The sequence below is a fragment of the Micromys minutus genome (assembly GCF_963924665.1).
Source record: "Micromys minutus genome assembly, chromosome: 10".
Lineage (NCBI taxonomy): Eukaryota > Metazoa > Chordata > Mammalia > Rodentia > Muridae > Micromys > Micromys minutus.
Window position 1 is genome coordinate 14,453,568 of NC_137979.1, and position 27,961 is coordinate 14,481,528.

General features: G+C 42.7%; 1 protein-coding gene and 1 long non-coding RNA gene across 2 annotated transcripts; one reads left to right on the forward strand and one right to left on the reverse strand.

The window, feature by feature from the left end:
- Positions 1–201: 201 nt before the first annotated feature.
- On the reverse strand, positions 202–6,662 carry LOC308425855. The gene is made up of 4 exons (XR_013975178.1): positions 6,528–6,662; positions 4,573–4,611; positions 3,014–3,035; positions 202–306 (listed from the first exon to the last, which is right to left on the reverse strand). It is a non-coding gene; the product is annotated as an uncharacterized lncRNA (long non-coding RNA).
- TTC19 (tetratricopeptide repeat domain 19) lies at positions 6,532–27,961 on the forward strand. The gene is made up of 10 exons (XM_080923458.1): positions 6,532–6,947; positions 7,039–7,148; positions 8,708–8,818; positions 9,204–9,242; positions 9,920–9,976; positions 11,954–12,015; positions 17,778–17,872; positions 23,111–23,262; positions 24,589–24,751; positions 25,589–27,961. The coding sequence occupies exons 1-10, from the start codon at positions 6,602–6,604 to the stop codon at positions 25,720–25,722; spliced, it is 1,269 nt and encodes a 422-aa protein (XP_080779584.1). The 5' UTR covers positions 6,532–6,601; the 3' UTR covers positions 25,723–27,961.

The following is a 27,961-nucleotide window of genomic DNA, read 5'->3' on the forward strand; positions in this document are numbered from 1 at the left end:
AAGATATCATTTGTATTATCATATATAGTTTTTGCCAATTGAAAATAAATATAAATCTCTAAATTATAATTACATTAACACTACTAAGTTAGGCCACAAAGCTTAGTAGATACTCAGGTTAGTCATCAGCTTCCACAGAGACTGTGAATAGATTTATGTCCTAAGGGTTTCTGTTTTGATCATCCCCACCTCTAGACTTTTACCTGGTAAACACGCCTTCCACTGGGTGATGAGATTAAAGTGACAGACTCTCGATCAACTAGGTCCAAGGCCTGGATGGCCGATGACCCAAACACAAACTTCAGCCTAGGGAATACAGAGACACTGGATTAGAATGGCCGATTCTGAGTCGCCTCAAGAACGTGGCACAAATGTTTACTGTCCTATTTGTGTGTGTAATGATGGAGACTGAACCTGAGGCCTCATGCATGGTAGACAAGCACTCTACCACTGTGCCTTGGTCTCTGCACCTCCGTTGCATGTCTTCAGGCCCGTGCTATGATTGCGAGCACACGCCATCAGAGCTTTAGTAAGTGGCATTGGGATTGAGCTCAGGCTCCTGTGCTTGCACGACAAACAGTTTACAACTGAGCTACCTTTCCAGCCAACCCCCCACTTAAAACAAAAAACAAATTTTAATTTGGGAAAAATATTAGAACAAAACCCCATGGACTTGGGTAGGAGAGATGTCTCATGGTTAAGAGCACTGGTTGATTCTCAGTTTGATTCTCAGGACTCATGTGGCAGTTCCCTACCATCTGTAACTCCAGTTCCGAGAGATCCAATGCCCATCTCTAGCCTCTGTGGGCACTGCATGCATGTAGCACACAGACAAACATGCAAACAAAACATTCATACTTAGAAAATAAAAACTTAGAAAAAAACACAACCGATCAATGAAACCAAATCCATGGATTCATTTGTTTCCCAGAATAAGTGTTTTTAATTAATAGCTTGTTCATTTATTTCAGATTTTTTATGTGTGTTTTAAAATAAAAGACTGTACTATTGTATCTAAAAAACAAACAAACAAACAAAAAACAAAAAAACAACCCTTTCTTCACTAAAGAGCTTCCAGACATTTCACTCCTTTCCGACTCTTTGGCAAACATTTATTCGTCCCTTCCTCCGCCTGGGCTCCCTCTGCCCTTCTCTCCATCCTGCACTGAGTGAGCCCAGGGCCTCAGACACGTTCAGAGTACACTCTGCCTCTGAGCTACATCCACAGCATGACCTCATGCTACTTACTGGGTTCTTTCCTGTTCATGTTTTTGTATCTTATTATTCATGGAATGACTGCATGTACACACACGTGAATATGTACTATGCACATACAGTACTGACTGTACACATGTGTGTATGTATATACTATGCAATACAACACTGCTTATAAAGTTTAAAATATAACATGTGTATTGCTTCATTTCCCCAGAATCTAGTCTCACACACAACAGAAGAATTGAGGAGAAAGCTTTTGAATTTCTTATACCAAATACATAAAGATTTATTTAGTCAACAAAAATAAGAAAATGAAATTTGCTGAAGAGCCTCTTAATCAGAGATAACCACGGTTAACTTCAATTATTTTTTAAAAAATGGCTTTGTCTACTTCATGATTTCTACAAACATTTCTCAAACACAGGAAATATTTTTATTACTTCTGACAGCTACAAAAATAACTCTACTGTAAAAATGAATCATTTTTCTCTCTGTAAACTATTTTCAAGTAGATTATTTTCAGTTTTTTGTGTTGTCCTTCAGTACTGGGTGAATCTGCTCATTGTAAAGTCTTTAGGAACATCACAGTCACCTCATTGGGTGTCATTCTTGTAAGTGTAATATCTATGTCAAAGAATATATATGTTTTACAGCCATATTGCCAGTTGCCAGGTGTGGTGGTTTGAATTGAGAATGGCCCCCACAGGCTCCTGTAATTTGAATATTGAGCCACAGCTGGAACTGTTTGGTAAAGATTAGGAAGGGTAGCCTTCTTGGAAGAGGCATGTCACTGGACGTGAACATCAAGGTTTCTCACCTCTCCTTACTTTTCTCTCCCTGCTTCATGCTTGTGGATTGGAGAAATGAAAGCTTTTAGCTACTTCTCTTTATCATGAAAATCTTCCCTACCATGGTGGTCAAGGACTCAGAAGCAAGCCCACAGTTCAAGGTTTTCTTTTATAAGTTGCCTTGGTCATGACGGTCCCCACAGCAGCACATTAACCAAGACACCAGGATACCTTCCAACTGACATCTCTAACAAGGTATTACTCCTCTATTTCTCCATATTCCTGTCAACATTTCTTCCCAGGTTGCTAGTTTTATAGGAAAAATTATCTTTTAATTTGTATCTTATGATTATTAGTAATATTTATCATTTTCCCCAAGAAGTTTTTTGGCTAATTGCATTCTTTTATTATTTGCCTATTTTCTACTTATTTACTTTTAAAAAGATTTATTTTATGTGTAAGTGCATATGTCTGAGTATACTTAAGTGTATTTTGTGTTCAGGAGCCCATGGAGGTCAGAGAGGGATATTAGGCTTTTGTGAACCTCCCGAGCTATGTGCTGGGAACCAAACCAAATGCTCTCCAGATCTGACTTGGGGTTTTTGTTTTTTTGTTTTTTGAGACACGGTCTTACATAGGTCAGGCTGACCTCAAACTTCTCGTGTAGCTGAGGATGACCTTGAACTGACTTCATGCTTCCACCTTCCAATGCTGCAATGAAAAGTGTGCTACCAACCCCCCCCCCCAAATGTCAAAAAACGTGTGTATAGGTGTTCTGCCTACATGCAGGTCTGTGCACCAAGATGCCGGAAGATGTATCTGATCCCCCAGAGCTGGAGTTATAGGTGGTTATGTGCTTTTAGAGCAGAACCCTGGTCCTCTGGAAGAGAAGCAAGTCTTATCTCAAGCCCCCGTCATATTTTTAAAAACCAAAAAATAAACTGAAAGGATCTGGCTCTTAAAGCTGTATAACTTCTTTTATAGATCAAAGAAGAGTCTGTACTTACGATAAGAGAAGCTCGTCAGGAACTGTAAGGTGGGAACAGGAGAATTAATCATGTTAGACTAGTGAATGCAAACATGAAGATCTTACAACAACTATTCCAAATCACCACATAGGATGGAAACAGAACCTACATATCCGACTCTACTTCTTTCCCAAGCCACTGGAACAATAATAAGAGGGTCTATTTACGTAAAGACTCGTTAGTTCCCAAGAACGAAGAGGCAGGGGAAGCAACAGCTAAAATACACTGGAGGCAAACACAAAAGTGGAACATAACTTTCCAGACAGATCTCAGCAAGATGGATCTTAGCTATCTGTAGAAAGAACGGAGCACACATCTGGCACACATTCCAGAACCTACTACCCCCTCCACAACCCCCTCTGCACAGAGACATGCAGATCTCTGTAAATTTGAGGCCAGCCTGATCTATATATAGAGTTCAAGGACAGCTAGGATTATGCAGACAATGCCTAAAAAAGAAAACAAACAAACAAGCAGAAGGACAAGTCTCAGCTCCTTTCATAGCCATGGATGGCTGTTGCTCCCTCTGGCAGATGACTGATGATGTTGAAGATGACTTCCAGGAAATCACCAAAAACAGGGGGACTGACTACTCTCTTTCCAACATGGCTCTTATAAGAATCAGCCCTTGTCCTTTTCCCCTGCTGCTGAGCTGTTGTCCCAGGTCTTTACCCTCCAGGCAGGAGACTCCCTGGGGACTCTGACCCAGCTGACAGGGAATAGTACTGTCATGGAGGTTCGGCTAAGTCACCTAGTAAGAAGTGCAGTGACATTCATCTGTAAGTCCTTGCTTGAGTTTTTTACTCTTAAACATGGCAACTATGAATTACTACAACGAAGTAAAAAGAGAACAAAAACAACAAAAGAACTAGTTAGAGGAAACACTGATGTCGGAGGGAAAGTTCCAACGACTATTATTAATATCAGAACAAACGGGCGAATGCAATGATAAAACAGGCAGGGGAAAATTATACATTAAATATAACATCAGAAGTAAAAACCTCATAGAAAATCTGGAAGACACAGTTAAAGGAAGTTCCCAAGAAGTAGAGGCAGGGACAAAAAGATTAACCATAGAAGATAAATCACTCAGGGCCAGGCAAGTGACAGGGGTACTAGGAAGTTAATTAGAACAGGGGAGGGGGAAGGGGGGCTGGGCCACAACTCAGCAGTTAAGACAGGAATTGCATTCATGCCCCAGCTGGTTCACTTTCTAGTCCAAGGGGATCTGATGCCATCTTCTGGCCTCCAAGGGCACTGTACCCACATGGTACACAGATACACATGCAAGGCAAAACAACCATACACACAGAATTTTTTTTTTTTTTTTAAAGGAAAGGTAGGAACATGCCTGTGACTGTGACATTCAGAAGCCTAAGGCAAGAGCGCAGGGAGTTCAAGGGCAGCCTGGGCTATAAAGAGGCCAAACAAAACCAAACAGAAGCCAGCACTACCAACCCCAGAAACCTCTGAGCCTCTACTAAACATGCCATTCTTCTCCCATTTTCCCTAAGCAACCCAGGGCACCATTTACCTACCCAGTGCTCATACTGCAGAGGTCAGGTGCTGTGAGTAACCTAGTGGTGATTTCAAGCATATTAAAGTACGAAGGGAGGTGAGCATGGGTTACATGCTGTCCTACCAAAGGAACTTGTACAGCAGCAATATGGACAACCATGGACACTTAGGAACGACTGCAATTCAAATACCCAGAGGGGAAAAAGACCCAGAGACAAAACCCAGGAGCAGTGCTATACGAAGAATGCTAGAGGATTATGGAACAATGTTTTCAGATGTCTGAAGACATGTTATTTCCAACATGAAACTTAATACCTTTTAACCAACTGTGAGAGCAGAAAAGCGTTTTTCAGACATTCAAAGCCTCAAAAGCACAGTTCATACCTTCTTTGGGACCCAACTCAAGTATGTGCTGCATAAGATGAGACTGGTAACAATACACAAGCGGATAAACAAGAGGAAAAGTAAGTTGTAGGATATGCTAAACACATGACCCAAAATGGGAAAAGAGAATTCCCAGGGAGCCTGACCGACACCAGCCAGTCCAGACTAGGCAAGTAGGCAGGCTCTTTGCGGATTGCTTTACAAAAATTTAACTGACAAAATGTCTTTTTTTTAACCTTAACATTTTGAGTGGGGACCCGTGATAGTGGTAGAAGATTTGAAGTACAAGTAAGTAGAAAACAAAGTGAGCATACAAAGCCAAGATGTATGTTGTAATTCAGGGAAACCAAGTAACTCAGGAAAGGAAACCATAGCTTCCTACAAAGCTCAGTACCGACTAGTTCAAAATAGTATATGTGCAACCTGGACTTTTATTCTGCAAGGTTACCAAGGAAGACCGGGGATTAGGAAGGAGTCCCAGAACCAATATTGAAAACTGCTCTGCTGAAAAGTAAACACGAGTCAAGTTCCTGAGAGGGGTCTCACCAACAGCCCTGTGCCGGCAATGGATCTGTGAAGCTGATCGCCTTCCAACACCTCAGAACATCTGTGGTCAAATCCTGGATGCAAGAGCTCACCACAGACTGACACCCAACTTTTTTGAAATCAAAACATGTCTGAATACCTGGCTGGCTGAATCTTTTACACATATGTAAAAGGCCAAAGTGAGACTATTCGTTTGTTTACTTTTCTTGTAAACAAACCCTTTTCACAGAGCAGAATAAATGGGCAATAGCAGGTTTGAGCTCTATTTTTGACTATCATTTAGAGAGGCTATTTTTGGCAGAGTACTTCTAACTAGTCTACACGCCAAAAGCTCCCTCCCCTTGCCCTCGTCCCCCTTTTTGGGACAGTCTCCAGTAGCCTAGTCTGGCCTAGTATTATGAAGCTGAGATTGACCTTGAATTTTTCCTTCTTTTGCCTCCACTTCCCAAGTGCAGAGATTACAGACATGTGCCCAGTCTTATGCGGCGGCGGTGAATCCAACGGCAGCCCTTAAACTAGACAAGCCCTCTATTAGCCGAGCTACACAGTAGATCCTCATTACTAGTTTTTCCCTTTGGTAGATTCTCCTACTCTGGTTGGTAACCAAAGATCATCCTCGGTTAGTCATTTTGTTGGAGACAGGCATAGGGCGACCTCTACAGGTCAGAGGAAAGAAGTACTTTTCAGCTCGCAGATGTCTTTTTAAAGGTTTTGCAGTCCTAGAATGTTTTTAGTAAAATATATTTACTAAGCAAAGTAAACAAGAGTACTGTTTTTAAACTTTGCATCACGGATTGCGGATACAGATTATGAGTACCTCAAAATTGTCTAGGCACCTGCCGTTCCGCATTCCTGCCCTCGCCCAACTCCTTGGGTGCACCCAGTGGCTCTCTCTTCAAGTGCCCCGGGTTCCCCCACATCGGCTCGCACTCAGGGATCTGACGTCTAGTTCACTCAAATTCCTACATTTAGTTAAGCGACTTAACGAGCACAGGCTTCGGGGACAGAACCGTGCGGGGTAAGAATAAAAGCCCGCGGGCCATACTTCTCGCGTTGTCACGCACAGCGGCGGCCACCTCACTCAGGAGCTCCTCCACGACCTCCGGGAGCGTGACCGCCATGGCACGCCACAGGCCTTCTCCTCCCGGGCGCCGCAAACTCCACGCGCTCGGCAGGCCGGAGGCGGGGCGAGGCTGCGTGACGTCAACACACGTCATCGCGCATGCGGACAGGCGGGGCGTCCCGGGCCAGCCGCCGCTTGCGGAGCCCAGAGGACGCGTCGGCATGTTCCGGCTGCTTCGCTGGCGTCTGGGTCGAACCCTGCTGCGGGCCGCGGGCCGGCGGTGCGGGGGCTGTACGGCGCGCCTGCTGCCGGAGCGGACGGGCGACGCCGGGCCCCGCACGGAGCGGCTGCGGACCCGAGGCGCGCCGGCGCGGGGACACGGGGTGCTGCCGCTGTTGGCAGGTGAGCGGAGCGCTCCGGGCGGGGCCGGCCCGGCGGGGGCGGGGGCGCGGGCACGGGCCGGTCCCGGTGACCTCTGAGCCGCTTCTCGCAGCGCTCGCTTGGTTCTCACGACCCGCGGCGGCGGCGGCGGCAGAGCAGCCGGGGGAGGACGCGACAGACGAGGCGGAGGCAGAGATCATCCAGCTGCTGAAGCGAGCCAAGGTGAGGGGGATCCACCGGGCGTGCGCGCTCTCCACTCTGGTTTCCCGAGGTCTGGATGGGTTGGCCCTGGGTGGAAGGTTGGGATTCATCCAGACAGGTCCAGGGCGAATTCTGCAGCAAAACCGCTGCAGTTGTGGGTGCAGGTGGAGACAGCACTCTCACATTTCCCTTATTTATTTTGTTCAAACGTATTGATTGAGGATGCTTTGCGGGGGTGGCTTTAATTAGCCAACAGCTAAGCCGAAATGACATTTTGTGCATAGAATATGTATGACGTCCCGAAAATGCAGTTTAGTGTCGTTTACACCTCTTGGTTCGTGTCTAAATCTGTTTCTCCACATCCCTTTTTTCCCCTCCAGGTTTATTTCGTCTCTTCCAACGGGTTCAATATCGACTTAATGCCAACAACGTCCAAATTTGTGTTCACAGACTACAGTGTGTTATTGACATGCTGTCTCTATTTCAAGGCCCCAACTTTCAGATTTATCATGCCCCCTTCTAAGCACTTTTTCCTAAATTCTTTTCCCCAAATCTGACTTTAGCAGTCTCCTCTTTACTACCTTAAAAAAAAAATTAAGCCTGAAAGATCCAGGCGGATCTCTCTGTGTTTGAGTCCAGCTTGGTCTACAAAGCAAGTCCAGGATAGCCAGGACTCTGTTACACAGAGAAATCCTGTCTCACAACCATCCCCATCCCTCCCCCTTTCCCTCTGTTTCCCCAGTGTTTCCTCACACAGGTCCTGTTCTCTTGACCCAACTCCAGTCCTTTCCCCATACTGCAGCCTAAGTGATGGTCTGAAAATGTAAATTAGACTGTAGTGCCTTCTTGTGTGACAGTGGAGTGACTTCTCCCCGTATCTGTGAGAAAACACAAACCCCCATCAGGGGCTGCAGGACTGGAAGTGATATAAGCCAGCTGTCTTGTCCTGTGGCTGTTGCTGTGATTCACTTTCCTCTGTCCACCTTCCTTGCATGTCTTCTGAAGAACCATCCCGCCTACAGGGCTTCACACATGCATGTCTCTCGAGGTCATTGTTCTGGCCGTTTTGTTGTGTGGTTAACTCCTTAGTAGCCTTACCTCATTTTTACTCCCAATTTCTTGAACACATTCCTGCCTCCCCTTGCCATTCCTCTATGTTTTTTTCTTCCTCTTTTCATGATTTTTAATTACGCCTACTTGTCCTTCCTGATTCCCTATAATCTCCAGGAAGAGGAAGATGGGAGGCAAACAGCTTCTGTATAAACACGGTGCCAGGTGTGGTGGTACATGCCTTTAACTGTCGCACTCAGGAGCCAGAGGCAGATAGTTCTCTGTGGGTCAGGAGTCAGTCTTTGGAGGAAAAACAGTAAAGATTGCTCACATTCCTTCTGTCTGGTCCGTTAGTTAAACTTTGTTATATGAGCTCCTTCATCTCGGTGGACAGGGTACCTGGACATAGTTGGGCTTCAGTAGTTGGTGAATGAGTACTTTTGTCACACATTTTATGACATAGCCACCCAACAGCAGAGTGCATCTGTTTCCTTACATTTCATTTAATGTATCCTTTGTCTTCTCTCTAGCTGAGCATCATGAAAGATGAGCCAGAAGCGGCTGAGCTAATTTTGCATGATGCTCTCCGCCTTGCATATGAGAGTGACAACAAGAAGGCCATCACATACACTTATGACTTGGTAACCCCTCTGACTGAGCTTTTGAGGGTGGGTGGGTGCTGAGCAAGTGCTCTTGCTGCTTTATCTTCCTGACTTTCATGATGTCTAAGTTTTCTCTCGGTTTCATTTCTGTACCTTCTGCAGGGTCACTTAAAGTTTCAAACCATAAAGAAGCAAATATCTTTGTACTTTTCAGTGACGATCTGAGTTTAGTTTGCTTTTAACAGAATATCTAAAATAAACTGCATGCCTCTTTCACCATTGCTGTGCTGAGCTTCTAGCAGATTAACGAGTGATGTTTTATCTGTTTTGAATTTTTTTTAACATTATGAAAACAGGGAAGGATCTTCTACTTAAAAGTTTTAAATCACAACACTCTGAACAGCCATTTATAATTTGCTTTCAGATGGCCAACTTGGCATTTATACGAGGGCAGCTTGAAAATGTAAGTAAATTGCTTTGTAATATCTTGATCGGTAGTACCTCAAGGGAACTAACTATGAGGGTATATGGTACTTCCTCAAAAAGGTCCCCAAAACACAGTGGCCGAAGATATAGGTGTGTTTCTTTCTAATTGATCAGCCTACACATATGCCAAAGACTACAAACAGATTGCCACCTCTGTTCATATTAAGATAAGACTTCATCTGCGTGAGTGAGCTGACTCACCTACAGCCTACAAGACAGGAAAAGGAGAGATCAGAGTGCAAGAGACATCCTTATAAAATGTCTTCAAGGGGTCAGTGTTCTCCCTGCCCGGTACTATTAGCCAGAACTTAAATTCGTGCTATGATTGCACCTCGCTGTAAGGAAGGTTGATTTAAAAATTGAGGGTATTTAAATAACTTGATTGATGGGGTGTATATTAGGAACAGTTTGCACTCTGCCCCATTGATTGAGGTGGTTAACCTGTTGAAGTTAGTTTTCACTCATCACGGGGTACTTTAAGGTATACAGAGGATGTGAGGTCCTCAGCTTTTGGTCACTTTATAAAAATCTCAGTGCTCCTTACATAGGTACATGTATGTGTACATGTGTGTGTATGTGCACACTCAACATTAAATTGGTACCTCAATTAAAAGTTATATGTAGATGGTTTAAAGAAAATCTTTATGCTTTCAGGCAGAACAGCTTTTTAAAGCAACAATGAGTTACCTGCTTGGAGGAGGCATGAAGCAGGTAAGGACATCACCTAGTATTACCCCTCATCAAAGCAGTTTATGACAAGAAAACTTCTATCTTAGTTAGAGTTTGTGTTGCTGTAATAAAATACCAAAAGTAACTTGGGGAAGAAAGGGTTTATTTCATCTTAGACTTTTTGGTAATGGTCCGTCACTGAGGGAAGTCAGGGTAGGAACTCTAGGCAGGTGTCTGGAAGTAGGAATTGAAACACAGGACATGGAGAAATGCTGCTTACTGGCTCACTAAGCCTGATTTCTGATGCCACCCAGTCTCACCTGCCCAGGGGCGGCACTGCTCAGCCGTGAGCTGGGCCCTCCCATATTGGTCATTAATCAAGGAAGTGTCTCATACTTGTCTATAATCTGATCTAATGGCACAGCCTCTTTTTTTTTTTTTTTTTTTTTTGTCTTCCCAGATAATTATAGCTTGTATCTAGTTGACCAAAAATCCAACCAGGATTCCTTCTCTCACCCCGGGCCCAGCACCTATGTACCTAAACCAAAAAGGTGGTTATTTCACCCCCAAACATATAAAAATAGCTAGTATTTCACTAATTCTGAGTAATGGTTGTTAAAGGATTCATAGCTGGTTAATTCCTTTAAAAGATGAAAGACTGGCTTTCAGGCAGAATTTATTATATATAGACCCTTTCTTATCTCCTTGTACAAAGCTCAAGTGTAAGTGGATCAAAGATCTCCACATTAAACCAGGTACCCTGAAACTATTAGTTGAGAAAGTAGGGAAAACCTTAGAACTCATCGGCACAGGAGAAAATTTCCTGAACAGAACACCAATGGCTCGAGCTCTAAGGTCAAAGATTGACAAATGGGACTTAATGAGATTGAAAAGTTTCTGTAAGGCTAAAGACACTGCCAAGAAAACAAAACGGCAGCCAACAGAGTGGGAAAAGATCTTTACCAACCCCACATCAGATAGAGGCCTAATATCCAAGGTATACAAAGAACTCAAAAAGCTAGACACCAGAGAATCAAACAACCCTATTAAAAAATGGGGTACAGAGCTAAACAAAATGTTCTCAATTGAGGAATATCAAATGGCTGAGGAAGTGCTCAACATCCTTAGCCATCAGGGAAATGCAAATCAAAACAACCCTGAGATTCCACCTCACACCAGTCAGATTGGCCAAGATCCAAAACTCAGATGACAACAGATGCTGGCGAGGATGTGGAGAAAAAGAAACACTTCTCCACTGCTGGTGGGGTTGTAAACTGATACAACAACTCTGGAAATCAGTCTGGCGGTTCCTCAGAAAAATGGATATAATACTACCTGAAAGACCCAGTTATTCCACTTCTGGGCATTTACCCCAGAGATGCTCCAACATACAACAAAGATACATGCACCACAATGTTCATTGCAGCTCTATTTATAATAGCCAGAAGCTGGAAAGAACCCAGATGTCCTTCAGTAGATGAATGGATACAAAAATTGTGGTACATTTACACAATGGAGTACTACTCAGAAACAATGACCTAACAAAATTCTTAAGAAAAATGGATGCATTTAGAGAATATCCTGAGTGAGATAACCCAGTCACAAAAGAACAGACATAATATGCAGTCACTGATAATGGGATACTAACCCCAGAAAACTCTGAACACCCCAGAAACAACTCACAGACTGTATGAAGTTCAACCAAAAAAAAAAAAAAAAAAAAAAGAATATATTTTAATTAAAATAGAACTGTATCACATCCCCCTTTCCTCCCTACAGCCCCTCCTAGTCTCTCTCCTATCCCCTCAAATTAATAGCCTCTTTTCCTATATTGCTGTTACATATATACATATGTGTATGTATATATACCCACAAATACCTAATTACCTTAAATACGTTAAAAATGTATTCGTATACTTTTATGCAAAAATGGTGAAAATTTATCTTTGTTTTTTAAAATAAAGTAAAAAAAATTTAACTTCTCATGAATTTCCTTTTTTTTTTTAATTATCTCAACAGGAAGACAATGCAATAATAGAAATCTCTCTGAAACTGGCCAATATCTATGCTGCTCAGAATAAGTAAGTACGATCAGAATGTAAGTATAGCAGTCATGTAGAATGATGAACAGGAAACTCAGACTTTGGGATATTATAGAATCTTAATTTACCTGTCAATCATCTGGGTCTCCAGAAATCAAGTGCCACACTCAAAGGGTTGCATTTCTCAACTTTTTCCTGTTTCCTCCTTTGGTTTCCATTTGCCTAAGTGTAACACAGCCCTCATCCCTGTAACTGAACTGTGCTAGTTTATCAAGTATTTGATTCTTGCTTGAAATGAGAAAGGAAATAAAGTCGGGACTGTAGTTAACTCTTCCTAGAAGCAAAGGGAACAGTGTAAGAAGTACTTGAAGATAATACACTCAAAGAAGCTACACCGCCAGCAGAGGAAGACGTGTGAGGTGAAATCGTGATAATTACTTCTGGGTTAGCTCCTTATCCATTCCAGAAATAACTGGCGTCTTGGTTAGGGCTTCTTCACTGTGATAAAACATTAAGACCAAAAGCAACTTGGGAAGAAAGGGTTTATTTGGTTTGTATATAAGGAGGGAAATCAGGACAGGAACTCAAAATGGACAGGAACCTGGAAGCAGGAGCTGATTCAGAGGCCTTGGGGGGTACTGCTTACTGCTGTGCTCAGCCTGCTTTCTTACAGCACCCCAGACCACCAGTCCAGTGGTGGCACCAGCCATGTCACTCACAGATTAAGAAAATGTCCTGCATGCTGTCTACAGCCCCACCTTATGGAACATTTTCTCAGTTGAGTGTCCTTCTTTTCAGATGACTCTAGCTTATATCTAGCTGACATAAAACTAACCCAGCACGAGTGGCCATTCAAGGAATTGGTTGTTTTGTTTAAAGGTTTTCAGAGCACTTGGGATTAATCATCAGTAGGATTTTGGAGGGGGCTACAGTTAGTAGTAAAGAGAAATCTGGGAGTTATGAAATATAATGTGGCAAGGGGTACCTAGAGGGCTCATGCCAAGGGATGCCCCTGGGTAATTATACCCTGCAACAGATCTAATATAAAGGGGCTTATTGGGGGAAGAGAGGAGAGAAGAAGCCTGGAGAAGGGGCAGAGGCAGACACATAGGCAGACAAATGCCTATGTGCTGAGAAATGAGGACAGAGAAAGGTGGCTCACACCATAAACATGCACGCACATACTCATGCACTCAGTCACACAGAAAAGAGCACAAGGGGTGTGAGCTCACCGTGGGGCAGTCCTTTTATATGCAGCCCACACCTGAAGGCCTGCAGGTCTCTGGAAGGAGCCTAGTGGAATTTCCTGTAAGCTAACACTGGATATGTAAGTTAGGAAGTGCCAGGTTTAAAATAGTAGATAAATTTGAGTTCTATTTATTTACTTCTGAGACAGTGTTTCTCATGTTGTTCTGGCTGTCCCAGAACTCACCATTTTGGCCCTAAACTTGTCTCTGACTCCTGAGTGCTGGGTGGGATCAAAGGTGTGTACTACTATGAACTTTTAATACAGTTTTTTTTTTTAACTTTTTAGTTTTTACTTATTTGTTTATTAAATAAGTAAAAAAAAAATATTTTACATCCTGCTCATTACCATCCTCCCGTTCACCCCCCACCACAGTTCTTTCCCCATCTCTACTCTTCCCTTCTCCTCTGGGTTGGGGCCCTCCTGAGTAGCTCCCCTCCCATCCCGCTCCCCCAGGCTCAAAGTCTCTCACTGAGGCCAGACAAGGTAGCTTCAGTTAGAAGAACATATCCCACGCATAGGCAATAGCTTTTGGCATAGTCCCCATTCCAGTTGTTTCAGGACCCATATAACCCTGTTCCAGATGTTCAGGACCAAGCTGTACACCTGCTACATATGTATGGGGAAGCCTAAGTCCAGCCTGTTTTTTAGTTGGTAGTTTAAGCCCTGAGAGTCCCAAGGGTCCAGGTTGAGTGTTAGTCTTCCTATGGAGTTCCTGTCCTTTTTGGGGCCTTCAATCTTTCCTCCTGTTCCTCCATAAGAGTCCCCAAGTTCTATCCACTGTTTGGCTGAGGGTGTCTATATTGTGTCTGATTCGGCTGCTGGGTGGAGTTTCTCAGGGGACAACATGCTCCTGTCTGCATTCATAACAAAGTATCATCAGTGGTATCAGGGATTGGTTATTGCCCATGGGGGTGGGTCTCAATTTGGGCTGGCCATTTTCTCAGTCTCTGTTCTGTCCCCTGTGGGAGAGGAGAGAGGGAGAGGAATGGGGGGGGGGGGGTTCAAGATCACTTGTGGCAAGGGACAGGAGTGATGGCTAAGTAGCCATGAATGGAAAGTAGATGATGGCTAAGTAGAATGGAAATCTGTAACTGACGGGTGGGGAGTAGAGGGCATCACCAGGACAAGACAGAGACCTGGGATAAGGAAGGCACCCAAGAATCAGTGGGTGTGAGTTTAGCTGTAACTCACAGCATTGGAGACATGGAACCTGGAGAGGCCACCTCCTGTAGTCAGACAAGAACCTCAGGAGGATAGGGACACCAACCCACCCACAAAACATTTGACCCTAAATTCTTATAAAGAAGAAGAAGCCCATCAGCTACATGAAAGGCTTTGGAAACAGTTAAGATGTTGCCAAAAGCTAGAAACACCTATGAGGATTTAAGACCCTTGTCTTAGGTTTCATATGCTGTGATAAGGTAAAATCTGTTGGGAAGCCAAGGTAGAGAGTTGAGGCAGGAACTGAGGTAGAAGCCACAGAGGAATGATGACTGCTGGCTTGTTCAGTTTGCTTTCTTATACACCGCAGGACTATTTGTTTAGGGTCAAACCACCCACAATACGCTGGGCCTTCCATATCATCTTCTGTTAAGAAAATGTCCCCATAGGCTTGCTTACAGGCTATCTAATGAGGCATTTCCTCAGCTGAGAGGCCTCTTAACTCTAGCTTGTGTCATGATGATAAAAACTAGATCACTAACCTTTCCTTTCCCACTTGTCCCCAAGATGTTAATACTGCTACAAAATAAAACGTAACTTGTTTTTTATTTTTGTTTTGTTTTTTGAGACAAGGCCTCTGCATAGTCCTAGCTGTCCTGGTGCTCGCTGTGAAGACCAGGCTGGCCTCCAGCTCATGGAGATCCATCTGCCTGCCTTTTGAGTACTGGAATAAAGGTGTGTGCTACTATAACACCCAGCACACAGCACAGTATAACTTGTAAAAGTCCACAGTCTTTAAAGAAATCAAACACTTTAAAATTCAGTCCCTTTAAAATATCCAGCTGTGGGCTTCTGTAAAACCAAAGTAAGTTACATCCTGTCTATTCTAAGAGGGACGAACCAGGGCATAGTTATGATCAAAGCAAAACCCAGTTCTTCTCAGAAGTATAAATAGCTCTATGTCTGAGACTCAAGGTCCTCCAGGGCTCGGGCAGCTCTGGTTCTCCAGCTTTCCTTCTCTGCATTCATGGCCTACAAGTTAAAGCCAGCTCCACGCCACAGCTGCTCCTGACACTAGTCTGCAGTGTGCTATGGGTCGTCCCTGCAGCTGAGCTGCACTTTCGCCATTGTGCATGGATACTCTTCAGGAACTCCACCCTGTCATAGAGTGGCCAGCCTCAGCTGCTACCCATGACCTCCCTTCATGTCTTCAAAACCAGCACCACCTTGGTGACTATAGCTGTTGACATAAGATGTTGCCTTGGCTCCCTCTGGACCAGAGCTTCTGTGTTTGACTCTTAGGACATAGTCCTAGAATATTTCACCTTAATGATGCTGGTATTAAATCACCTCTTATTTCTCAGCTTCAGCTAAGGAACATTAATTGTCTCAGCAAAGCAAAGGTTTCACCTCAGAGGTGTTAATCATAGCTGATATTTCGGCTCCAGCTGATGAGAAACCAAGATTTTTAATATTAAATACCACATGAACAGCCCTGATAGTCTTTGTTTTTCTCAAACTTCACAAGCCAGGCCTCCTTCATCTGAAAATTTTACAGCATTCCTGTCTTCTTGTCTACTACAGCCTGAAGGAGAACTGAATGCCTTTCCCCAGCCTAAACCTCACACATCCTTCCACAGTTCCCCCCCACCAAAAACATGGCCATGTCAGGTCAGGTCAGGTCTTAGAGTTTCTTTTGCAGTAGTAAAACATCAGGAGGAAGAGGTTTATTTTACAACTCTTAAGTCATCCAATAGCACTGAGGGAGTCATGACAGGAACCTGGAGGCAGGAGCTGAAGCAGAAGCCATGAAGGAGCACTGCTTACTGGCTGGCCCCTCAGCCACCTGGTGTGGGCACCACCTATAGCAGTCCTGTCAAGGGAAGGCCCCACGTTTGCCTTCACAGCCAGTCTGAAGGCACTGTCTCAGCTCTTCCTCACCTTAGCTGGCATGGCCTTCCATTCCTTTTTATTTCTAGGTAGAATTCAAAGGGGGAGCACATGGTATATAATTTGGGAATGTCTCTGGAAAGTTGTGTTTTGGCAGAAGGTTTAGGAAGAGAATGGTTTCCTTTAGATTTCTAGTTGCTGCCGAAATTTGATGCTAGAGATTTGATGACGTTAAGCTGGATGCTGTTGAGAAAAGTTGTGCTTAGAGGCTAAGAGATCCCAACCCTAGTCCCTGTCAGAATCAACAATGCTATTTTCTTCAGCACCTACTTAGTTTCCTGCATTTTGAGTGGGTCTCTGACTTCAAACCTTCTCCCTTTTTGAGATAGGGCTTGTTGGGTAACCTAGGTTAGCCTGTATTACAGACACAAAACACAACATAGCTCTTGATTTAAATCTTGAACTTCAAGTTTGGCTGGTGTCAGAGAACACTACATCTGGGGACACTCTTCTTGAGAGTAGTGTCATACATGACTATATGTTAATAATGTCTCAAGGCCTCTGACAAGTAGAAGCTCAAAGCAAATACTTGCTGAGAAGTAAGACATTCAAAGCCAAAAACTTTTACAGTGTCCATTAGTAATTAGTACCTAAGTTACTCTACTTTCTTCATGTTTTATTAAGGGATATATGAGATAAGAGAATGGTTATGGGGCTTAGAGATGTTGACTGAGGGCCCTTGCTAGCAAGTGTGAGGCCCCGGTACTGGAGGAAAATGTTGAGATAGGGAGTGGTTTCATCTTGTTGGTAGCTTCCCTTGCCATGAGGCTAGAGGCATCTCTTCTACCAAGGTTTGGAACTTGAGAAGGAAGAAGATACTTTGTTCTGAGGATCAAGTAGAACAGTGGGTCATCACATCCCTTCTGGCAAAAAAGTGGAGAAGGCATGAGCTCTATAATGTCAGTTGTGGCAAGAAGGTAGAACCTCCATGAAGAGCAGGAACTAGAGTTACAGAAAGAGTTTCTCCATGTTCCTCTGCATGTTTATTGAAGCTATCTAGCATCAGTGTGGGTGCCTATGTACCTCCTCGGTTTGTCTCAGGGTCTAACACTGTATGTCACGCCTTCATATGCTATAACTAGCATTTTGATTTGCGTAGAAAAAAAATATAAGAATAGCTTGGGAGAACTTGTTAAGCCCCCAGAGTTTCCCGGAAGAGCATGATGATACCAGTTGGGAACCTCAGATAGGTCCAGGAGTCAGATCCTCAGTGTCAGGGTTTGCTATATGGAGACACAGACCAATGGCTATATAGTCAGGAGAATGCTGACACATCCACTAGTTTCCGTTAAATCAATGACTGAAAAACAAACTTTAGAGAAGCTCAGATGGACAGTAGAGATACAAACTCCCCCGCTGGTAGCGCTCAGAGTAGAGCAGTAAAGGTGGGGAAGGAGTCACAGGTTAGCAGAGCTGACTGACTACTGATACTTGTTTCCAGACAGGAGTTTGCCCTTGCTGGCTATGAATTCTGCATTTCAACTCTAGAGGGAAAAATTGAAAGAGAAAAGGAATTAGCAGAAGATATTATGTCAGGTAGGAAACTTGACTTTTCTAGACATTGGGTTTTCTCCACAAACATTTCCATTGCTGGATGTTTATTAATGGAAAGCCTACATTGGGGGAGGGCAAATTATTCATTTTGGGGAGTCAGTGGCTATCCTGATGCCATGGGTTTGAAATAGGGTATTTTGTTTAAATGTAAAAGTACTGTTTCAAAAAAAATTTTTTTTAATTTATGTATGTGGGTATACTGTTGCTGTCTTCAGACACCCGAAGTCCATCTTGGACTCACTCAGTCTCCTCTAATTCTTCTTTACCATCCTTGAAGTAGAAGTATGAGTGTGGTGTGCTTGTTTCTGTATTACCAACAGAAGTACCTTTTTGTTAATTGTTTTTAGTATTTGTCTTCTCTACCAAAGAGCAGACAAGACACCATGGGCCTGGAAGAAAGCCTAGCCTCTAACAGGGGCTCAGTAATTGCTGAAAGAACAAACATTGGCAAAGAGCAAGTAAACACAGTTCAGAGCAGTGCAGATCACGGCCCAGCCACAGAGGATCCTTGCCACTGTGCACTGGGACATTAGAGTGTCTCCTGTTCCCTCACACTGTTGTCTGTCTGTGCTCTCTCTGATGGGATATTTGCTGTATAGGCCAGACTGGCATCAAGCTATGGCACTCATGCTTAAGCCTCTCAACTGCTGTGAGCCGTTGTGAGTTTCTCTTGACAAACTCTGTGCCTGTCTCTGTCTCACTCTGTCACGTGTATTCCAGGCTGGCCTCAAATTTACTGTGTACTTCTCAGCATCCTGCCTCCACCTTCTAAGTGCTAGTATTATATCATACTGTTCTGTATTGTGCTGTGGACTGATCAGGGATAGAAAAGCACTTACCAAATGAGCTGCATTTTTAATCCCTTGTTACTAGTTTATTAAGGGGATAAAGCTTTTTCCAGCCCCCAAAATAGTTACTAATTTTCTAAAGAAAATTCTGAAAAGCATTATGAACAAAGATAACCCTATTGCTAAGAAAGAACAGCTGTTTACTTTCTATTGTAACCCGACTTTTATTTATTTATTTTGGCAAAAGAATTCTTGATGGGTATGGAAGCCAGTTTGTGTGTGTGTGTGTGTGTGTGTGCGCACTTGGGCACATGTGCGAACATATATGGAAGGACAGTCTTCTATGTTAGTGGACTATCTTGAATTTTATTCCTCAGATGTTATCCGTTGTGTTTTGGGGAGACAGGTTTAATCATTGGACTAGAACTTGCCAAGTAGTCTAGGCTGGCTGGCCATGGAGCCTTAGTAATCTACCTGTCTTTGCTTCCCTAGTGCTGGCATTACAAGCATATTCCACCACACCTGGCTTTTTAAAATAGGAATTCTGGCATCAGATTCTGGCATGGTAAATGACTTAACAAATCAGGTGTGATGGCTCATGCCTGCATTTTCAGTGTTTGGGAAGCTGAAGCAAGAGTATTACTCTGAGTGAGACTCTGTCTTAGCAAAGAAAGGGAAAGCTGTAGAGCTAGCTTAGACCATAGCGTGCTCACCGTGCACACAGGATCAGTTCAGTTCAGTTCCCAGAACCTGTGAAAACAGACAAGCATTTAGATGGATGCTTAAAATCCTGAAGCTGGGAGGCAGAGGCAGGACCTTTGAGATTTCCTGGCCTCCAGTCCAGCCTAATTGGTGTGTCTTAGATCCCAGTGTCTCAAAAACCTTGTCTCAAAAACAAAGTGGACAGCTCGTGAGGAAGAACACTAAGGTTGATCTATGGCCTGCATATGTAGGCATACCATTCACATAACATGAACCTGGCACATAATGAAAACAAAATTTGTGTGTGTTCTGTATGACTAGTCCTGTACCAACAGGACATTAATGAAAATGACATTAGAATGGTGTGGGGTATTTTGTCCTCCATGATGTAGACATATATGTAATTACTGAGGAGATCATCATGGCATAATGAGCGTTGGGGAGCTAGTGCAGGAGATACAGTGCTTGCTATGCAAGCGAGAGAACTCAAGTTCTAGTCCTGGCACCCATGTCAAAAAGCTGGGTGTGGTGCCATTCTGGTAACTACAGTAGTAGGGAGGTAAGAACCTCTGGCCTGGTGCAAACACAGTTCAGTTACAGAGTAGCATATCTAGTTTAGAAGAGCTTAATTTTCTGTAATACATAGACCAAAAGCAGAATAATTTAAAAATGTAGACATATTTTTTCTGGTTGTTTGAGATTTATAAATTTATAGTTCATTTGTGATTTTTCTGCATATTTTATTTTTATTATGAATATATATTTTTCTTCCAATTTAATCTCTACAGCTCATATTTATAGCATTAAAAATCAAATGTATTATAAGACTTACTTTAAAATAGCATTCCCTTGCCACACCTCATCTTATCTGTCTGTAGTCAATTAAACTAATTTCTTCTGGCCCTTTTTCTGTCTGTGTGGGTGCACACACATGCACTTGTGTAGGTGTGTGTACTTGTGAGTGGAAACTGTAAGTCAACCTTGGCTATCATTCTACCTTGTTGATATTCTTGACATGGAGCTTGTCTATTTGGCTCTGCTGGCTGGCCAGCATCCCTGGGGATCCGCCTCTTTCTCTCTTTTCAGTGGACTGTACCCCTGTTGTTTCAGGTGTGGGCTCTGAAACTGAGTTCAAGGCCTCTGGTTATATGAGAGGTGCTTGCTGACTCTTATATTTTTCTTGAAAACATGAGATTATCATTTCCTAATTTTAATTTTTGGAAACTATTGACTTATTGAAGTGTTAAGAGTATAGTTTTTAATTATGTCTACATATAAACATATAAATAACATTACTTACTGAGCCAAGTAACATAATTGTATTTTTATTTCCAAATTTTTCAGCATTTTGTTTCCTTTGGCGTTAACTTGCTTTCCTGTTGCTTTTAGAATTTACTTTGAAATACTTTTATTATATTCATCCATTTATGTGTGTGTATATGCCCAGGCGTTCACATGTGCCACAGTGCCTGTGAAGGTCAGTGGAAAAGCACATGGGCTTTGTTTGTTCTCACTTTACTGCTGTGACAAGGCATCATGACAAAGACAACTTGTAGGAAAAAGAGTTTGGTGGGGAGGGTTATGGTTTCAGTGGATTAGTGTCAGTGACCCTCATAGTTGGGAGCGTGGCAGCAGGCAGGGACGGAGTTATAGCTAATTTGGTCAGATTAGTTAATCTATTGATTTCTGGTAGGAGAGTAAGAGCAATATTCATATATATATATATGCCTACATTTAATTAAGTAAGTGTACAGTTTGTGTGAACTGGAGTTATGGCTTGAGAGCTACCATGTTAAGAGCAGCAGGTATTTTTAACCATTGAGCCCTCTTTAGCTGATTTACTTTATTTTAGTTTTGTGTGTGTGTGTGTGTGTGTGTGTGTGTGTGTGTGTGTGTGTGTGTGTGTGTATTAGGATCCAAGGCCTAACACATGCTGGCAATGCCCAGCCCTCTGTCTTTGTAAGTTATATTGCTGTGTGTAGATATGTGCACATGAGTACAGGTGCCTTCAGATTCGAGAAGAGGCTGCTGGATCACTTGGAGCCGGAGTAAGCACCCAGTGTGGCTTCTGGGAACCAAATGTTTTTGCTGTCAGAATGTGTGATGAACTTAAAAAAATATTTCTAAAGTATTTTTTAGAAAATATTACTAGAGTTGTACTTCATTAATTGTACTCTCTGCCTCCTCTTCACATATGACAGTAATAACTGTCCCCTAAAATTGCTTGTCATTTGTCCTTGTCTGCATGTTTAGTTTTGAACCCAAGACCTTACACGGGCTAGGCAATGCCCAGATCTCCGTCTTTCTAAGTTGTATTGATGAATGAATTTTATAGTTGTACAATTTTTAAAAACCATTTAGAAAATACAGAACCATTTAAAGATAATTAAGTGAGCCATGATAGGACATGCCTGAAGTCCTGGAGGATTGCAGGCTATAGGCCTGCCTCAAGGAAGGAAGAGCGGCGAGGGAGGGGGTGTCACACATGGCCATGCCCCAATTTTTTCACATGGGTTCTGGGATCTGATGCCAGCCTTCATGCCTGTCAAGTGAACACTCTTAGCTCCTGGGCCATCTCTCTAAACCACCCCTACCTCGATTTCTGGAAAGACTTTGAGTCCCATGCTGCCATAACTATAGCCGAGGAGACTCAGCTTATCCGCTCAACTCTGCTTCCAAATTCGGGGGTCTCTGGCCTATGCTGTGTTCAAACCCAGGGTCTCATGAAAGACAGGCAAGCATCTTACCAAATGAGCCCCAGCCTTCAATGTTGTTATTTACTTTTTATGGCTAAGCAAAGGCAAATTATTTTAGATTTCTGCATTTTAAACTTGTGTTTTTCTCACTTTCCTAACCTGATACTATCCAGACTCCTGTGCTCATCCACCACAACCACCATACTTTACTTGAACTGTCTTCTTCAATAACTAGTCAGTGTTAGTAACAAATAGTATTTTCAAAATTTTGGATGACATTTGTAAATTTTCTGGAACCTGAAAGGATGAAGAAGGAATGATAGCTTTGTTGGTGAACTTAACTGGCCATCTTCAGGGGTTGTCTGATAGTTTACTTACCTGAAATTAGCTAATAAACTAAGGCAGGGGAATTTATAGAAGTTTGGGGCCAGCTTAGACTATAGAAAACAAAACAGAATGCTCAAAAATCCTATCTGTGGTTCTTTTTGAACTTTGACTTCTGCGTTATTTGGGCCACACGTAGCTGACTCTGGACACTGTTGTCTAGTGTGCAGTCTTCTGCTCTCTGTGTGGCATCTGTAGTCAGTGCTGTCAGAGCCACACTCTCCCAGCCCATAGTCTCTGAAAACTGAATCATGTTCTTTCCATTACAACATCTGAATTTCCAATACAGGTTCTTACTGCATTTTCTCCTTTAAACCTTCAACAAGCATTCATTGGCCCTGGACTTTTTGGGGTTAGCTCATTCTTCTTTGGGTTTATCTTAATCATCTTTTCTGAATACTAGTTCTCAATTTTAGGATATTCAATATTTAAATGGAACTGTGGACTCTTTTAATCTACTCAAAATGGGAGTTCCATGATTTCAGGCAACTACTTGTCATTTAATTAGTTGTCAATCCACACAAACAGTTTCTTGTAGTTCAGAGTTTATCTAAGTGACCTGAAGCATTCAGTGAAGCCTGGTAGCCACAATAATGAAGTATATTGGTTTCCATTTTGACCTTTGTATGTAACTTTTATTTTTCTTTTAGAAGAAAAAGCCAATACTTACCTCCTCCTTGGTATGTGCTTAGACTCTTGTGCACGCTACCTGCTCTTCTCCAAGCAGCTGTCACAGGCACAAAGGATGTATGAAAAAGCCCTGCAGATTTGTCAAGAAATACAAGGAGAAAGACACCCACAGGTAAGAGATGAAACAATGTATGTAGTCCCTCCTGGTGGCACAGGTACTCTGCAGAGGGTCATAAAGTCACAGGTTCAAGGGTGTCTGGCAAAGTAGGTGAACTTCCATGCCAAAGGGAGAAAAGGGAAAAGGGCTGGGGGTGTATCTCAGTGGTAGAGCGTGCATGGCATTGGTAAAGCTCTGCACCCAGAGTCTAGGAACAGTTATGGGGGGGGGTAAGACATGATTAGCCACCATGAACTGTCTGTTATGAGGAATGACGGTTGATGTATGTGGAATCCTTCCACTCCCTGGTCTGTTCATTTTCTTTCCACCAGTTTTCACTACTCCCAACTACTTGTATCAAGAAGGGTTTGAGATTGTTGAGTAGTCACTGGCTCTGCATAGACCCTTTTTTGAGTCATATACAGTACAGGTTTATACAGTAGTCTTTGTACAAGGCAGGCTTAACCCAGGTCTGTACCCAGAGCTTTAGAATATGCAGTCTCATGTTCACAGTGGTTTGTAGACTCTGAGTAAGACTTTTTTTTTTCCTTCCTGGATCTGGGGACTAGACCCAGGGGCTTCTTCCATACCAGTCAGAACCTTGTAAGTAACTGTTTAGTTAATATATAAATATTTTTCTCCTGTGTCATTGGGAGGTGAAGAAGTAGACTTTGTGTTGTTTTTCTTTTTGGTAGGACTAGGGCCTCTTAAGTCCTCAAGGCAAGGACTCTACCACTGAGCTGTGACCATAACTTTAAAAACAACTATTACATAATTTTATATAATTTTTCAGAGTGGGCAAAACAAATTATTTTTAGAATATTAAATGTAGAATTAAACCAGATGGTGGTAGTTAATCTCAGCACTCAAGAGACAGAGGCAGGTGGATCTCTGTGACTTCAAGGCCAGGCTACAAAAAAATCCTGTCTTGGAAAACTAATAAGGATTATCACAGAATTGAGACCATCTCTGCTTCTGGCAGAAAATATTCTTGGGGTAGGAGTTGATTGCTCTGATGCCTGCAGTCCACCAGGTAAACAGGTTAGACTGAATATGGACTATTTAGGACTTAATGCAGAGAGCTGGAGGCATGTCATTGGGAATAGTCAGAAGCAAACTTGGAATTCAAAGCACAATCTGTTTCTTAGTTCCAAAGTCTTAATGAAACCCTCCATAGTACAGGTGATGTTTCTTCCCAGGGAGGATTAGGGTTGGAGCAGGAGAGCTGCTGTAACTGGAAGTCTAGTGGAGTTGAGGACTTGTGGGTATGCAGTGAAACAAGCTTCAAGTCAATGTTCTGTACAGGTATTTGTAAAGAAAAGGCTCTTTTCTTCTTTACAGACCATTGTGCTGATGAGTGACTTGGCTACTACTCTGGATGCACAGGGCCACTTTGATGATGCCTACATTTATATGCAGAGGGCATCAGATCTGGCAAGAGAGATAAGTCACCCTGAGCTGCACATGGTACTCAGCAATCTGGCTGCCATCTTGATACACAGAGGTAGGTTGCAGTGGAAATGGACTGCATTCTGAGGAAGTTTCCATTGCTGCGCTCTGAAGTGAAATGGTTTTGGGGAAGACAATGACAATGAAAAGCCCTTAAGTCAATGGTTCCCAGCCTGTAAGTGAGGCCCTTGGGGCTGAAGGACCCTTTCACAGGGCTGCCTGAGACCACTGGAAATATGTTTACAGTATGATTCCTAACAGCAGCAAAGTTGCAGTTGTGAAGTAGCAATGAAAGTAGTTTTATGATTGGAGTCACCACAACTTAAGGAACTGTATTAAAGAGTCGCAGCATTAAGAAGGTACAGAAACACTGCTGTAAGTTAAAAAGCTGGCTAAATAAGAGTAAAAAAAAAAAAAATGCATGTGTGTTAAAGTACTATTTTGCTTAATTCACAAAACGTCCCTATTTCTTCACGACCATATGAAGGCAGAGATTACTTTGCAGTGAAGGGTCCTTGTCTCTGTAGTGTTTTCACAGTTCTGATTTCTCAGTGTTCTGAAGCCACAGTATGATAAAACATCAATTTCCTGCTATTCCACATTACTCAGGGCTTCTAAAGTTTCCATACACCTGGAAACATAGGTCTTTATTGCATGTAGCACCATTGTGAAATCTTTGGCCAAGGGAGAGCCCACTGTAATCCACAGCACTAAGTACTTTAGAGATGGCACCTACTGTAAGGTCAGCTTCTCTCACCTAGCTGCCATGCCTAAGACACCAGACAGCACTAGATGTCACTTTTGAAGCATCCAGCAAATCATACAGTGTCCTCACTAGTGGTTCCTAGTGAAAACACGTATTTTCTTCTCCCCTCTCTTTGGGTTATTTTAGAACGATATATACAAGCAAAAGAGATCTACCAGGAAGCACTGAAGCAAGCACAGCTGAAAAGAGATGAGGTTTCTGTTCAGCACATCAGGGAAGAATTGGCTGAGCTGTCAAGAAAAAGTAGACTTTTGACTTAATTTTGTTACGCTATAGTTCCTTTTGTTGTAGAGAGGTTAACCTCTGATAACCCAAAGTAGTAACTGTTCCTTCATTGTCTGGACCTCAATCAGTGGTGTCAATCATTGTTGAAATTCAACGATCTTCAATTCAGCTTTGGTGAAGGACATGTTGTATACACTGCCATTTTTGTTTCTAAATTTATTTTACTTTGAGATGGGTATCTCTATGTGTAGGCTGGCCCGGAAATTGCTGTATGCTTGAAGTTGGCCTCCAACTTGTAGTACTCCTCCCTCAGCCTCGCAAGTGCCTGGCCCTACTTTTGTTTTTAAAGGTGAAACAGCTTTTACCCTGTACTGACTGTATGTAAGGTGCAGTCCATGCTGGTCTGCAAAAATTAGAGATTACAGATGGCCATTACAGATGACCACGATATGGTCATTACACCTTCCGTAAGATTTCGATCCATGCTCACTCTTCTTTATCCATCCCGGGCAAACAAGTTACTTGTATCATGACACAGGAGGATTTTGGTGAGTTCTCTTACACACTATTTTATTGAAGCATTGTGAAGTTTAATGACTATCGCGTGTGTGTGTGGGGGGGGATAATAATTCTAGTTGGCCACCATTAGGCAGCATTCACTTCTGAAGTGGAAATGAGACAGGACTGTGTACCTGTTCATATGTAACTACTAAAGCAGAAGGAAGGAAGCCCTCATCAGTGCTGTCTGAGCACTGTGTTGCTTTTATAACCACAGGCACACAGTGGAGTCACTTGATGCTGCCAGCACCAGTGTGCACTGTAGCAATGACCTAGATCCTGTTTAGCTCTACCTTTTTATTTTGCAATCTCTGTATTCACAGCTGTGAAGTTTGAAACCAATTAGATTATTTGTCTGATGACTTTATCACTGCCTCAGAGTATATAAGACACATGAATGGATGGATGGATGGATGGTTTTTACCTTTGCAGTATGACAATCTTTTGCCCAAGAAAAAGATAGTTTTTCTGGGTGCCATGAAGGAACCCTGGTGTGTTGGCATGACTGTGGAGGTGTGCGTTGTGAGTGTTTCATGTGTTTGTTTGTACTGGGAGAATCTTCATAATAAACTAGAGACTACACAATATTGTATGTATTCTAATAATCTTTGAATCATAGAAAATTTATGGCCAAGTTACTAAACGGACATACTAAGGTCCAAATCCTCAGAGCTGCACCAGAGTCTGTATCGTGTGGGGAGAGCCCCGCCTTCTGTTTTAGCCCATCTACCATTCACTTCCTAGCTAACCACACGGGATCCCACTAACATGAATAAGCAGATAAGAGTTCAGTCACCTTCTGCTTGGAAGATGTTTTTACTCTTACACAATTCCAGAGTTACCGAGGTTAGGTGTTAGGCTTTTTAATGTTCCATGGTGATTGACCTCGTGTCCTGTGGCTGGGGAGACTGTGCTGTGTCCCCAGCAGCATTCATTTGCACTGTTATAAAGAAGCCAGTGAGACAGAGGGACTCATCTCCTTTTACTGATTACAGCTTTAAACAATTTACATTTAATTTCATATTAAAGTTTTAAAGTATACCATGTAACTGGGGTTTTCAAGGCTTAAGTGTATGTAAGACAATTACAGCATATGAAAATTTAAAGTGTAGTATAAAATTTCTCACTAAATAGACTGGAAAATTGTCAGAATATTAGCTCTGCTGGAAGACCTTGATTTAGTTGTATGTGCATGTGTTACAGATAAGTTTTGGCTCACAACAAATGCTACACCTTTATTTGCAGCTGATGACTCAGTACTTGCTTCTGCCCTTAGTATCACAGTAAGAACTTTCTGTTCTGTTGTTTGAAATGATTCTGGATTTCATGTTGTATTGTCATGAACATGGCACAAGCAGTCTACAGGAGGAGCTATGAGAGTAGGTTAACAAGCTAGGCTGACTGGTCCTTAGATGAACCCAACCTGAAACACAGTAACAGTCATGTGACATCATGATCATTTTTTGGGCCAGCTGACAAAGTGGTTTACTAAGTTCTCGGACAGTGGCGTGGGAACACTTTCAGCAGTAAATCTAATCAGAACATTTAGTCTTCGCAGTTTGTGACTGTTGTAATGACTTTACAAGTGATAAGAATCCTGTTCTGGCTGGCCCAGAACTCATTTTATAATCCAAGCTAGCCTTGTGATCTGCCTGCCTCCTGAGTGCTGGGATTAAAGGTGTGTGCTATGATGCATAGCTAAAGTTTCAGATCTCA